The sequence below is a fragment of the Leucopleurus acutus genome (assembly GCF_964270905.1).
Source record: "Leucopleurus acutus genome assembly, chromosome: 14".
NCBI lineage: Eukaryota > Metazoa > Chordata > Mammalia > Artiodactyla > Delphinidae > Leucopleurus > Leucopleurus acutus.
The window spans coordinates 12,054,456-12,068,237 of record NC_139156.1 but is presented as its reverse complement, the minus strand read 5'-3'; the positions used below and the strand labels follow the sequence as shown (position 1 = coordinate 12,068,237).

The following is a 13,782-nucleotide window of genomic DNA, read 5'->3' as shown; positions in this document are numbered from 1 at the left end:
GGGTGGGCATTCTGAGTTTACCTTTAAGACACCATGACTGAAACTATGTGTCTACCTATAAAGAAAAACTTTAGGTCAACCCTTCAATTTTACTAGTTTATTTGTGCACCGGACCAAGTAGATAAGATATAATGTTACACAATTTGTAGGTTTATTAACAACTTCATTTTTAAGTCATTGGTTGTAGAGTGTAAGTTAAAAAGCTGTTACAGGGTCAGAAGCAACTGATTTGGCACTACTTAACAATATAAACCAGAAAAGGGCTTTTTCCAAATGATTCTGGGGAATGAATTTCTTGCCTGTAACTGCTGGGCCAAGTTCTCATTTTCCTGGATGATTGTTTTCCAATTGTTCCCAAAAATATTGCTCTGATAAACTATTCTACACTTAAATTTATTCATGTTTTATTAGGATAACATAATGGATGAGGTCCAGATGTGATTGAGATTACCAATGTTATAGATAAATGAGATTATTTCCATTAAAATAAAATGTGCTTTGATCATCCTATTTAAAGTTTTGTAAGCAGTGTCATTTGCCATCCACATTCTGCTCTTTGACACTAAGACAGGATCTCTCTGTTCACAAGATGAAAGGTACAGAAATTACTACTTGAGAGGTAAGGCATCTCTACCATCCTACGCTCATCCTACAGTTTAAAGGGGCCTTTCTGAAAAACTACATTAACAAAATTCAAGTTTCCACCTCCATCTCAGTGTCCCTTTCTCATCTTGCCTACTTTAATTTCTGACATTTTCCCCATATTGCCCTCCATGAATCAAATCTATTTCAACTTAGAAATTGTGAGAAAAGATTTAAGATTTGTTACATATCATATATCTCTTCTAATTTAAAAAAATTACTGACATATTAAGTTCATAAAAAGATTCAGAAGGGAGGAGCAAAGGAAACAAGGCCTGAACACATCAAATGTGTAATATTTAGGCCATTGAGATTACAGTGCTTTAGCCAATTAACATGGGGGAAAAATGTCTGTTGGTCAAGCATTCAAAGGCCTGTAAAACAGATCTGCAGAAGCAATTACAGCAGTAATTTCACCCAAGTCATTTGGTATGCCACAATATAATTCTCTAAGTTTCAAAACATCAAAAAAACATTTTTTCCCTAACTTTGCTAGCTCATTTTGTAGGGTTAAATTTCCATCTCAATCTATTTTCTTTCCTATAAATTAATCAACATCTGTAAACTTCTTGCCTGTTCTGACTATTAGATGGAGAATTAAAATGGGTGATCGGGTCAAAGTTGTAGTTTCAATTGTTTTTAAAACAATTACTCTATTCCACAGAATATGGCACTATCCTATTTCACAGACTGTTACTTCTCCCCGAAATTCTTACTTCTAGTTAAAATAACAAGCATGTGACAGACCTCTGGTCCCGACAGATTATCAGTAGTATCAATTGTATGTACTGACTGAAATTGACCTTTTCCTAAGAGGATTTTCAAACAAACTAACAAAATAAGCTTCACAAGCATAAAAGCTTAACAGACACGGCATATCCACCTACAACATGGATAAGATCCAAAACTTGTTTGGATGGAAGAAGGGTGAAACTAAGAGCAATGAACGCCCTTAACACTTACAAACCCTAAATAAAAAAGTGTTTAAACACCAGAGGCACGTATAATACATTTGCACCCCCATAATGCCAACGTAATAAATGCCTCTTGAATAGACCGGGACAAGCACAAGGTTTCCCAGAAGCGCCATAAGTTTTCCCATAAGTACACATATGTAAATAAAAATCTCAAGTAGCAGCGCCGTAGTGAAAAAATCGACTGATCTGGAAGAGACCTTGGTTTTAGGCTCCTAGCTCAACAACTAACTCCCAGAGTGACCTTGGGCAAACCAGACTCCCTAGGCCTCACTTTCGTTATCTTTGAGAGAGAACTTGAAGTCCCTCTTACAGTATTAACTCTGTTCCAACTTCCTGTGATTCGGAGTAGGCTTCTGAGCTGCCAATAATCAATGCCAGAAAAAATAGGAAACGGGTTAAATGGGTCAGAGTCCCCGAAGCGGAGATAGTGGTCAGAGGAGAGGGTAAGTGGACCCTGACCCCGCAAAGCGCGGGGCTGGATTCGGGGGGTGCCGAGCTGTCTGCGGGAGGGCAGGAGGTGGGACTGCCCGGCTCCGGGCCCGGCGGGAGGTGGAGCCGAGGTTCTGGCGTGCATTGTCCCCGGGAGGGAGCCATGTTTCCTCCTCCCCGGCACTCCCAGATGGCGGCCGGGGGCGCGGGGCCGAAGCTGAAAGCCCCGTGGTCTGGAGGACCAAGCGGAGGCGGGCGGGAGGGAGAAGCTCGGGCACGGGTACGGCTGTCTCGGGAGCCGCGGCCCCGAGACTCACCCGGCGGCGGAGGAGGCGGGAGGGACGAGCCCTCGAGCGACGGTTCCCTGCTCCGCGCCTCCCACCCCCCCCCGTCGGTTGGAGTGAGAAGGGACACCATGCCCAACCACGGCCTGAGTCGGCGGCGGGCAGGCCGCATCGGCCTCCTGTGCAGCCGCAGCTGAGCGGCGAAGCAGCGAGAAGCTGGCCCGGGCGCCTCGACTTCCGAGGCCTCGGGCCGCCCCAGTCCGGCGCGCCCTGATCCCCTACTCACCGTTGGCGCGTTTGAGGGCATTTTCCGGCCTCTGGAAATAGGCCGGCATCTTGGCGGCAGGCTCAGCTCACCCGGCGTCAGCGAACTCCTTAGGGGCCCGGGCTAGGAGAGGAGACGAAGGGGTAGCAGCGCAAGGCTCCACGCGCCTCGCCAGCAGTAGCCCGCGCCCAGCCGGCCAGAGACGGAAAGGAAAGAGACACGTGACCCCCGCGCGGCGGCACCGCCGCCGCCTAGGCCCCGGATGTAGGGGCGGGCCTTCGCCTGCGCACCGCCCCTCCTCGCGCGCAGGCGCGTTGGCCGCACGCCTGCTGGCTGACGTGGCGCCAGCCGAAGTCTTCCTAGCTCTCTGGCTGCACCTGGGGACTCCGCGGGGAAATGTTAGAGAGCCGGTTCTCCGCCACCTCACTCTTCGAGCGACAATCTGGGTGGGAAAGGTGAGATTTGGGTCAGAGCTTCTGTCTGGCGGGCAGGCACAGATTCTTCTTTTAACATGACTTGTGCGGAGTCATACAAAGTTAACTCTCAGGTCCCATCCGCCTAGAGAATGTCCTGGCTTGACTGAGTTAAAATGCCGAATTTATTCATTTAACACAGATGCTTTGAGCAGGTATCATTAGGGCCAGCGATGCTCATCACTGGAGATAGTGGTGACCTGTCACCGCCCGGACTAGTATGGGGAGGAGGGTTGTAATAAGTAACTTAAATAAGCAAGCTTATTTCATACCTAGGTAAAATTTTAAAATTGGGGACACAGAGATTGCCTGGGCCCTCAGAGATAGATGAGTACACAATGAGGGTCAAGATAGGATCTTTTCTGGGCCTGGAGAAAAGCATAAATACTTGCTGTTGATTAATGCTCTGTAGAAAACTAGCAACCTAAGTATACTAAAAGTCACTCAGGAAGTGGCAAACGGAAGTAATCAGGGTGATAAAGGTTTTTTCCCTAATCAAGCTACTTTTGTACTATATATGACTGGATAATTTCTCTAATACAGTGTTTTGGAGGGCTTTTCTGACTTGAGTGGAATAAATATGATTCTCAAAAAAACAGTTGTTGGGCTTCCCTGGTGGCGCAGTGGTTGAGAGTCCGCCTGCCGATGCAGGGGACACGGGTTCATGCCTGGTCTGGGAAGATCCCACGTGCCGCGGAGCGGCAGGGCCCGGTGAGCCATGGCCGCTGAGCTGCGCGTCCAGAACCTGTGCTCCGCAACGGGAGAGGCCACAATAGTGAGAGGCCCGCGTACCGCAAAAAAAAAAAAAACAGTTGTTAAGGGCACAACTGAAGTACTGCATTATACATATTTGCAACATAATGTCTTACAGTTTTAAAACAAGTATGACGTTTTACAGTTTACTGAAATGCTTTCACATTCATTGTTTTGTTTACAAGAATGCTGTAATGAAGGTATTTATAATGACGAACAATAAATTTCAGGGGTAAACCAAGGTTCACATTTATACATTCGTTCAACAAACTATGTCATGTTATCAACAAACCATTACTATGTGCCAGGCTGAGGAGGTAAATACCCGATAGGTAGGTACACAGCAGTTGAACAGGACAGATTTGGTTCCTGCCTTCTCAGACTTTGCAGTCTAGAGAGAGGAAGATTTGAACACTCGTCGGAAGCTCCGTGGAGGGAATTCCTTGGCAGTACAGTGGTTAGGACTCCGTGCTTTCACCACCCAGGGCCTGGGTTCAGTCCCCGGTCAGGGAACTAAGATCCCACAAGGCTGAAAAAAAAAAAAGAAGCCACGTGGAAACGGAGACACCACTCCAGTCCAGGCCCCCATCGTTTCTCTAGGCCCATCTCTCAGCACACTCAGTGTCTTTTCAGTGCCCGAAACAGCCCTCTCCTACCTCCAACCCAGCGCATGCCATCACTTCACTTGGAAATTCACCACTGCCCATTCCTTGCTCTGGCAACAATCACCTATACATGTCACTTCTGCCAGGATTCTTCCCTGGCCCCCAGATAAGTTTAGGTGCCAAGGCATTGAGCTCCAGTAACATCCTCTCTTAACACTGACCATACTTCCGTGTAATTACTTGCAGACTGTAAGTTCAGAGAGGGGAAGGACCATATTTGTGTTGTTCACCACTGTATCCCCAATGCCTGGCAAGGCATCAGGTAGACAAGATACTCTCAAAAAATAATGGAGAGAGAAATGAATAAATCCTTACATAAATATTTATATAATACATTTTCCTACCTTACACATGGGGAGGTAACAAGTTTAAAGGCCAATGTGTGTCACGCTTCATTCATAGAGCATCTCCCCATCTACACGGAGTGCTCGATATCCCTAAGCCTCAGCATGCAAATAGTAAAGAAGAAACAAGAATGTTCTTCACCCAAAGCTCCTAATGGCACTGATTCTGAACCTCCAGTTGTGCCAAAGTTCACTCATGATTTTCTGAGGTCAGTGCTCAAAGATACCATGCTTTCCTGCCCATATATATACCGCCCCTCCCCAACCCCCCCCCCCCCCCCCCCCGCCCACTGTTACCTGACTGACTCCTGCTAGTACTTCAAGCTTCAGCCCAAAGTCTTCCTCTGCAAAGCCTTTTCTGCCAGCGGGAGCCCTACCCAACTTCCCCTTTGCCTGTGCTCTTTGTTCAGGCCACCGTTAACTCCATCACTGGGGCCAGCCCTGAGCACTCTGCTGCCCCTGCCACCTTGTCAAGGGGTGGCTGTGTTCTTCCATCAAACCACTGGTGCCTGGAGGTAACCAGTGACCGACTAGCTCTTCCCACTAGCTACTTCCAGAGCGTGCTCTCTCTCTTTCTCTCTCCTCCCTTAAATTCTGAGTTTTGACATTCATGCCATCAGTCTAGGCCACATGTGATTCCTCCACACTGCAGTCCTCTACAGGCATCTTCAGAACCCAGGTCACATTCCCTCATTCCTTGCCACTTAGTTCTGGCTCCCTGTCACTCTCTCCAACACCACCATCGTAATGATTCGTCGGCTCTATACCCTTGTATCAGTAAATGATCCTGGCCACCTGGCCTTCACTATGTGTCCTCTACCTGAGCTCAGCCACTCACACATGGTGATACCCTAGAGTCTAGACCAAGAGTCAGCACACTTTTTCTATAAAGGGCCAGGTAGTAATTATTTTAGGCTTTGCAGGCCAGGAAGCAATGTCTTCAATTATTGGAGCAACTGTTCTTACTAAAAGGATAATAGTCTTTTTTTTTAAATATATTTTAAAATGTGAAAAAGCATTCTTAGCTCAAGGCTGTATAAAAACAGGCAGCAGGCCAAATTTAACCCACAGGCCATAGTTTACTGACCCCTAACCCAGACACTAACTGTCACACTAACTGTCTCAGTTCCCAAATCTTGTTTTCAAACATCTTATTTTCTGGCCACCACCACCTATGGTTAATTCTATCAGATCCCAACTTGAGCAACCCTACTGCCTGACTGGGATCTGCAATCCATTCATCAACCGTACTTCCTTTTCGCTGCTCTCATCCCTCTTGTTCTCTGTGTCCTACAGACGCAACTTAGACTCCATCATTTAGTTATTTTCTTGCTCAGTTCTCCCTTTATTCTACCCCAAACCCTGGCCAGCCCAACCCTCCACCCACTCCTTGCCTAGAGCCTAATGTGACTGGAGAAGAATGCACAGCCATGTCGACAAGTCTCACTTTAAGTTCACGACCACCAGCCTCAACAAGCACTGTGTTGCTGTTCAGCCACCCTACTCCACTTCTCTGGGCCACACTCCCACTCTCCCAGATGACTAGTTCATACTTTTTCCCCTCTCTAATTCTCCAGTACGTCCTTTCTCTACTCTCAGCCGATGGCCAAAACAGTGGAAAAATTAGAGAACTTTGGCACTCTGCCATCTACCACCCATCTTCATCTGTGCTCAGACCCTCTGCCTTCCCTCCTGTTACTCTCCATCCACTATCCTATCTAGAGCCAGCCCCTACCTACCAATACGTTGGATTCCATCTCCTCTCACACACACAGATGATCACTGCATCCTCTTTGAGACACTGTCTTCATTTGGCTTCCAGGATCACCCTTTCCTGATTTTCTTCCTACCTCTCTGTCTGCTCCTTATCTCTCTGACCTCTAAGGTTGAAAAGTTCCAGGGCTCAGCTGCTGGACCTCTTCCCTCCTCTAACTACCTTCATCTCTTGGTTCTAGCTCGTGCTTCTAGGTACTTTCGCAGTATGCATCTTTGCCATAGGCATCTTTGCCACAAGCGTTTTGGCTCCAAATGTTTTTTGCCGCATAACTAATTGGCCTTAGGCAATTTTGCCCTAAAAGATAAAATAACGAAAAGTAAAAGAGGGACCTCATCTGTCAGCTCGATAAAGACATCCATAATATCACTAACCAGAAGAAATGCTAATACATTTCAACCAGTTGAAACCAAATTGTCAACCAGTTATTATATCCTTCATAACAAAATTGTCTTACGGCCAATTAGTTATACAGTGGAAATGCTTGTTTATGGCAAAGGTACCCAACACGCTAGCTCATAGCTTTAGAAATCACATCTGTGCTTATAAGTTACAAAATTGTATCATCAGCACTTGGTCTCTCCCCTGAAAGTCCGTCTCACATCCATTAAATGTTTGACACACAACGTACACCCAGCCTGTCCCAAACCAGACTCTGGGTCTCTTCTGGCTCCAACCTGTGCCTCCTGCCATCGTCCCCCAATGAACCATTACAACCCCTTTCTTCTGGTTGCTTAAGCCACAAAAGTGTTGGAGACATCCTCGACTCCACTTTTTCTGTCATATCCCCACGTCCAGTCAACCCATCAACAAATCCCGCATGTGCTACCTCCACAGCTATCACGCTGATCCAAGTCACCATCATTTCTCATCTGGAGTGTATAAGAACCTGCTAGCTTGTCTTTCTCTTTTCACCTGGCTCCCTTCTCTTTTTTCTCCACTTAGCAAGGAAGGGGATCCTTTTAACACAAAAGTGAAGTGATCATATCAGTCTCCTAATGAAGACCCTCTTGTGGCCCCCAGATCTTGTGACCCTGTACAAGTCAGTCCTTATAATGGCCTACAAGGCCCTACACAATCCCTTCCTTTCCCTTGTGACGCCAGTGTCACCTTTTCAGTGCTGTCTTCCCTCACCTCTTTAAAGTAATAATAACCTCCCTTCTTCCCATACAGTACTTCCTAGCACGCTTCTCTTCTTTATTTTCCTCCATAGCATTTATTTCTTTATCATCATTTGATCCCTGATATATTTTATGAGTTTCTTTCTTTATTGTCTACTCCTCTAGAATATAAGCTTGATGAGGGCAGGGATTTGTCTGTTTTGTTCAAATGCTGTATCTGCAGCACCAGTAAGAGTGCCCTGCACAGAGTAAGCACTCGATAAATCTTCGTCGAAGAAATGACAATTGGTTAAAGCAAGCCTCCTATATTATAATTGCCCGTCTGCATGTTGGTCTCCTCTATGACCCTGGAAGTCCTTTGAAGGTAATGATTGGGACCGTTAATCTTTGTGTCTGGACAGTGCCTGGCTCATGGTCACACCCAAGCACCTTGGTGGTTCCAGCTGCACGATAACAGACTAGGTCCAAAACCTCACAGCCTTGAATTCCTAACCATGAAAGTGTCTAACTGGGGTTGGAAAGCTTTTAGGCAGTGGGGTACCAAAGGCAAATGTGGGGTACACTGTACTTGTGCCAGACAGTTCTCACTGAGCCTTTGGGTTCTGCGCATTTAAAGCAGGAACTTGGAATGCCAATTCAGTTGAGTATACTTTTTAGCAGAAACATGTCCTGGCAATATACTGTTATTTATTGGGTAAAATGCTTCTTACACTCAGGAGCCTTCAATTAATATTCTGCTTGCCTCTAGAAGAAGACTGAGGGAAGAAGAAAGAGGGGCTTGTTTGTGGGAATTGGCACACGTGCTCACACGTGCCATTGTTGGCACGCCATGAAGCCCAGCTCCTGCTTGGGGATTGAGGAGATTATGCCCAAAGCTACACAAACCAACTACAGCCAAGGAAGCAGAATGAGTAAGATACTGCGCATAGTGGGTTTGGATGTGGTTTGAAACGGGGCTTCTCTGTGAAATGTGTTAAACATGATTAGAAGGAACCCTAGAACGTGTGGGCTTTCATCCTGGGTTTGTGGATGTTAGACTATCTTCACATGGACCTTTTCATTGTGCTCTCTTCTCAGGGAGCAGCTAAAAGAGTCCCTCCTCAGAGAACCCTTTCCTGACCACCCAATCTAATCTAAAGACCAGCCTGTTTTAATTCTCAGAGGAGCAGTCAGCACTAACTGGGAGTTTTCTTTGTTTCCTTGGTTACTGTCTGTCTTAACATACTAGATGGTAAGCTTTAAGAGGCCAAGTTCATCTTGTTCACTGCTGTATCTCCAACTCCTGGAACTATGCCCAACACAGGGCAGGCATTCCATAAGTATGAGATGTGTGAATAAATGAAGGAATGGAGACTGTGGTAGACAGACTTCCAAGACTCCTTCTCGGTGGTGTACGCATCCTGTTTAATGTCTGGGACTGTAAATGTGATGGTGTATTACTTCTGTGAGTAGGTTCGTTATATGTCACAGTTGACTTTAAGAAGGGGAGATTGGGGCTTCTCTGGTGGTCCAGTGGTTAAGACTCCACCTGGTTGAGGAACTAAGATCCCACATCCCCCCCCAAAAAGGGAGGGGGACATCATCTCGGTGGGCCTAACCAATCACATGAGCCCTTTAAATCTGGGTGTAGAGGTCAGAGGCAGAGGAAGTAAGAGATTCAAAGCATGAGAAAGTATATGGAGGGAGCCACAGAGCGAAAAACTGCGGGCAGCGTCTAGGAGCTGAGAGCAGTCCCCCAGCCAAAAGCCAACCAGTGAATGGGGGCCTCAGTCCTATAACTACAGGGACCTGGATTCTATCAACAACTTGGGTGAGCTTGGAAACATTCTTCCCCAGAGCCTCCAGAAAGGAATGCAGCCTGGCAAGACCCTGAACAGAGACCCGGCCACGCAAATCTACAGAACTGGGAGCTAATAAATGGGTGTTGTTTTAAGCCGCTGCTGGTGGTAACCTGTTACATAGCAAGAGAAAACCAATACAGAGAACTTAACAGTGTTCTCCATATTAACTCACAGAGAAAAAAGAATGAAACACCGTGGAGTCTTCGCTTTGCAGGAAGTGAAAACCAAGGTACAACTCAATGGAGGAAAAGGGCAAGACTGCGTAAGGTGTAACTATAAAAATTCAGACAGGTCTAGCGAAAGCCTCATGAGAGCTTTGAGACTCTCTGAGACTATGAACAAGTTACCATACTCCACACTGGTATTTTTAGAACTAGGGGCATGTTACATTTCCTAAGGAGCTAGGATTATGGATACATCTCAGTTATTGCTATGAGCACGCCAGTTTTGGAGTTAGTTGTGGCTTCAAACCACAGCTTTGCCATTTTACTTGACATTCGGCAAGTAATCTCTCTGAGCCTCAGTTTTATCAACTGTGGAATAAGCATGATGAGGTTGTTGTGAGGTTGAGTGAGATACTATGTGTATCGTTCTTAGCACCATCCCTGACACAAGCTCTCTAGAAATCATTTCCACGTATATGCAAGACGGATAAAATAATCAATGCTTGAAATATTCACAGCCTCTTTCTGCCCCCTCAACTGCTAAACTATTCTGATGATGACTAATGAGCGTTTCCCCGTTTCCTTCCCCCTGTATTCCACATCCTGTATTCGGGACAGGAAGTAATCAGTCAGGAGGACAGCTGGAGAAGTTGGGTAGGATATTCAAGTAGGAAGGGGCTTAGATGAGAGACAGAGGGATAATAGAGGGGGGGGGGAAAAGGAAAGAGGAGAGAAGATGAAGGTAACAGAAAGTTATTTCTAAGGAGAGTGGAGAGAGATATGAGAACCTGTGCCAGATGAATGAGAGAGAGAGTTTACAAAAATACAAGGGAGTCTGTGCTGACATAAATACATGATTGAATAAATAAATTGAGCAAATAGAGAAATTTCCCGTGGAGAAGATTCCACATAATTTATATAGATACTTTGCCCTCAAGAGAGTGGAGCACATAAGCCTCCACTCCTTAAGTGTCAGCTGTGCATAGTGACTTCTATCCAAGAAGAACAGTATAGAAAAAGGAGAGAGGGAGTGACTTTACAGGAGAGAAACCCAACAAACACAACCTCAGCCAGGTGATCAAGGTGTCATACGATGAGATGAGAACTGCACTTGACCACTGTGGTCTTCCTCCTGCTAAATGCAAAACCCAGTCTTTTTTTCTTTTTTTGCGGTACACGGGCCTCTCACTGTTGTAGCCTCTCCCGGTGCGGAGCACAGCCTCCGAACGCGCAGGCTCAGCAGCCATGGCTCACGGGCCCAGCTGCTCCGTGGCATGTGGGATCTTCCCGGACCGGGGCACGAACCCGTGTCCCCTGCATCGGCAGGCGGACTCTCAACCACTGCACCACCAGGGAAGCCCAAAACCCAGTCTTACCGTGAGAAAAACATCAGACAACTCCTAACTGAAAGACAGTTTATAAAATAACCTGGCCACTACTCCTCAAAACTGTCAAGGTGATCAAAAACAAGGAAAGTCTGAGAAACTGTCACAGCCAAGAGGATCCTAAGGAAACATCCTAAGTAGAAACCTGAAACAGAAAAACTCATTAGGTAAAAATTAAGGAAATCTGGATAATTATATAAACTTCAGTTACTAATGTATCAACATTGGCTCCATAGTTGTGACAAATGTACTATACCTTTTTTTTAAAATATTTATTTATTCATTTGGCTTGCACCGGGTCTTAGTTGCGGCATGTGGGATCTTTTTAGTTGCGGCATGTAGGATCTAGTTCCCTGACCAGAGATCAAACCTGGGCCCCCTGCATTGGGAGCATGGAGTCTTAGCCACTGGACCACTAGAAAAGTCCCACAAATGCACTATACTGATGTAAGATGTTAATAATAGAAGAAATCGGGTAGGGAGTATATGGTAACTCTCAGTATCATTGCACCTTTTCTGTAAATCGAAAACTGTTCTAAAACAAAACATTTATCCCAGATTTCAGTACCACATTTTTTAATTAAAAATAATACAATAAAATGTTTAAAAATATGAGAGGAAAGGAATTTTAAGACATATTACTATAGGTAATGAATTCTGTCATCTTTAATGCTCTTTGAAAAATGCAAATAAGGATCAGAATTAATTTTAATTGCATTTTCCTTACTGAAATGTTTCTTTTAATGCAACAATGTTTCTTTTAAGGCTCCAAAGCTGGGCTTCCTGGGGCCTAGGATCTATTCAGATTCCAATATTAGCATCCTAAAATGTTGGAGAACACAAGAAGGATGACTTCCTCTTGGGAATGTTCTGGAAGTCTCGAATAGCCTGGAAGCCAGTTAACCATCAAGACAGAGTGTCAGGGCAGTTGACTGAATCCCCTTCCAGAAGTGACTTTCCAGTCCCCTGGCAGGCCTGGAATCCCTTAAAAGAGCTGCCACCCCGGGCTTCCCTGGTGGCGCAGTGGTTGAGAGTCTGCCTGCTGATGCAGGGGACGCGGGTTCGTGCCCCGGTCTGGGAAGATCCCACATGCCGCGGAGCAGCGGGGCCCGTGAGCCATGGCTGCTGAGCCTGCGCGTCTGGAGCCTGTGCTCCGCAACAGGAGAGGCCACAGAGGTAAGAGGCCCGTGTATCGCAAAAAAAAAAAAAAAAAAAAGAGCTGCCACCCCAAAGAAGCTCTTGGCTGACTACATGCCTAATCTCTGATTAAATCCAGTTATGGAAACAGATGAAAAGAAGAGCCACACTTGGCTCACAGGAGCCTGGGCATTGGAACATCTGTGGAAAATATTGGGTCCCTTATCCACATACGCAGACAGTTTGGGCATTTTCCAAATCCACATCAGTGCCAACAACTTCTTTATCTTTTCCTGGGAGCAAGGAGCCGGCTGCACAAACCAGTCATAGCGGGCCAGAGACTGTCACCCTTAGAAAAGCCTGCCAGGAAGGTAGGCCCTTGGTGGGTGTCGGGAACTTGGATTTCGGGATCACTCCCACCATTCCCAGAATTGATAAGAGTGACCAACTATGCCTAAACGATTCGTACACACAGCGGGGTTCATGCTGAACACCTGTTTCCTTGTGAGAGGCTGGAATTTTGGTACGTGCTGGGCAGAAGTTGCCTACGGGACCGGCACCTTCAATAAAAACCTTGAGTCTCTAATGAGCTTCCCTGGTCAACAATATTTCACATGTGCTGTCACAACTTGTCGCTGGAGGAATCAAGTGCATCCTTTGTGACTCCACTAGGAGAGGACTCCTGGAAGCTTGGGCCTACTTTGCTCTGAACATCAGCCCCTGTGCCTTTCCCCTTTGCTATTTGGCTTTGTATCCTCCAGCTGTAATAAATTATAGCCATGAATACAGCTATATGCTGAATCCTGTGAATCCCCTGAACAAATCATTGAATCTGGGGGTAGTCTTGGGGACACCCTACACAGGCTATTCTTCTTTTGGGGGGATATCATTAGTTTATTATAAAAGAGAAACATGGAAATTATTTACATGATGAAATACCTCAGTGGAATGGGCAGCTTCACGTGATGCCATTTCAATAGTGACTTATTTCAGTCTACATACTTTCCAAGAATGTCACCATCTCTAAGTAAGAAATAATCCTTGTCTAGAACTGCTTTGGTGCCTTAGGGCCCAGTCCGGTAACTACTACTGTTGTTTGCAATACTTTCCTTGAGATTTTTCTGGAAGCATAATGCCTCTCTTGGTTACAGTTTCCGCTGCACTCTTTTCAACTAATACTTGGTCAAAGAGGGGGAAAAACTTTCTAAATGCCTGTCCTGCCGTGACTCTGGCCACCGTAGTTTTGTTCATACTCTCCACAAGGCTACTCTTATCTATAACATTAGCATAAAGATTTTTCTTGGTCCAACCCTTATTAGGATGGGCACAGAGGAAGATATGGTTAGCTGCATTTGATCACTGAGCAAACAAGCCCAGAGAAGACTGGTTTAACAGCTAGGAGGGGCAGAGCTGGAATTAGAGCTCAAGTTTTCTGTTTCCACACCCAGCAGTCAATCTTCTTGCCAAAGGTTGGGGTGCCTCTCCACCCTCTACTTCTCCCCCTTAACTTTGGAGAACCTGTCTGGCA

At 45.9% G+C, this 13,782-nt stretch overlaps 1 protein-coding gene and 1 pseudogene across 3 annotated transcripts in view; both read right to left on the bottom strand.

Moving 5' to 3' along the window:
- EIF3A (eukaryotic translation initiation factor 3 subunit A) overlaps positions 1–2,782 on the bottom strand; it is a 33,522-nt gene extending 30,740 nt beyond the window's left edge. The window contains exon 1 of one of the 2 annotated variants that reach the window (XM_082854557.1): positions 2,619–2,782. In XM_082854557.1, coding sequence (XP_082710683.1) covers positions 2,619–2,667 — 49 coding nt within the window. In that variant the 5' untranslated portion in view covers positions 2,668–2,782. The remainder of the gene's footprint in view (positions 1–2,618) is intronic. The other variant, XM_082854558.1, reaches the window with a different exon arrangement.
- A 10,461-nt stretch (positions 2,783–13,243) lies between these two features.
- LOC309971414 (10 kDa heat shock protein, mitochondrial-like) lies at positions 13,244–13,505 on the bottom strand (annotated as a pseudogene). Its single transcript has one exon. The product of its transcript is annotated as a 10 kDa heat shock protein, mitochondrial-like (transcript).
- Between the last annotated feature and the right edge of the window lie 277 nt (positions 13,506–13,782).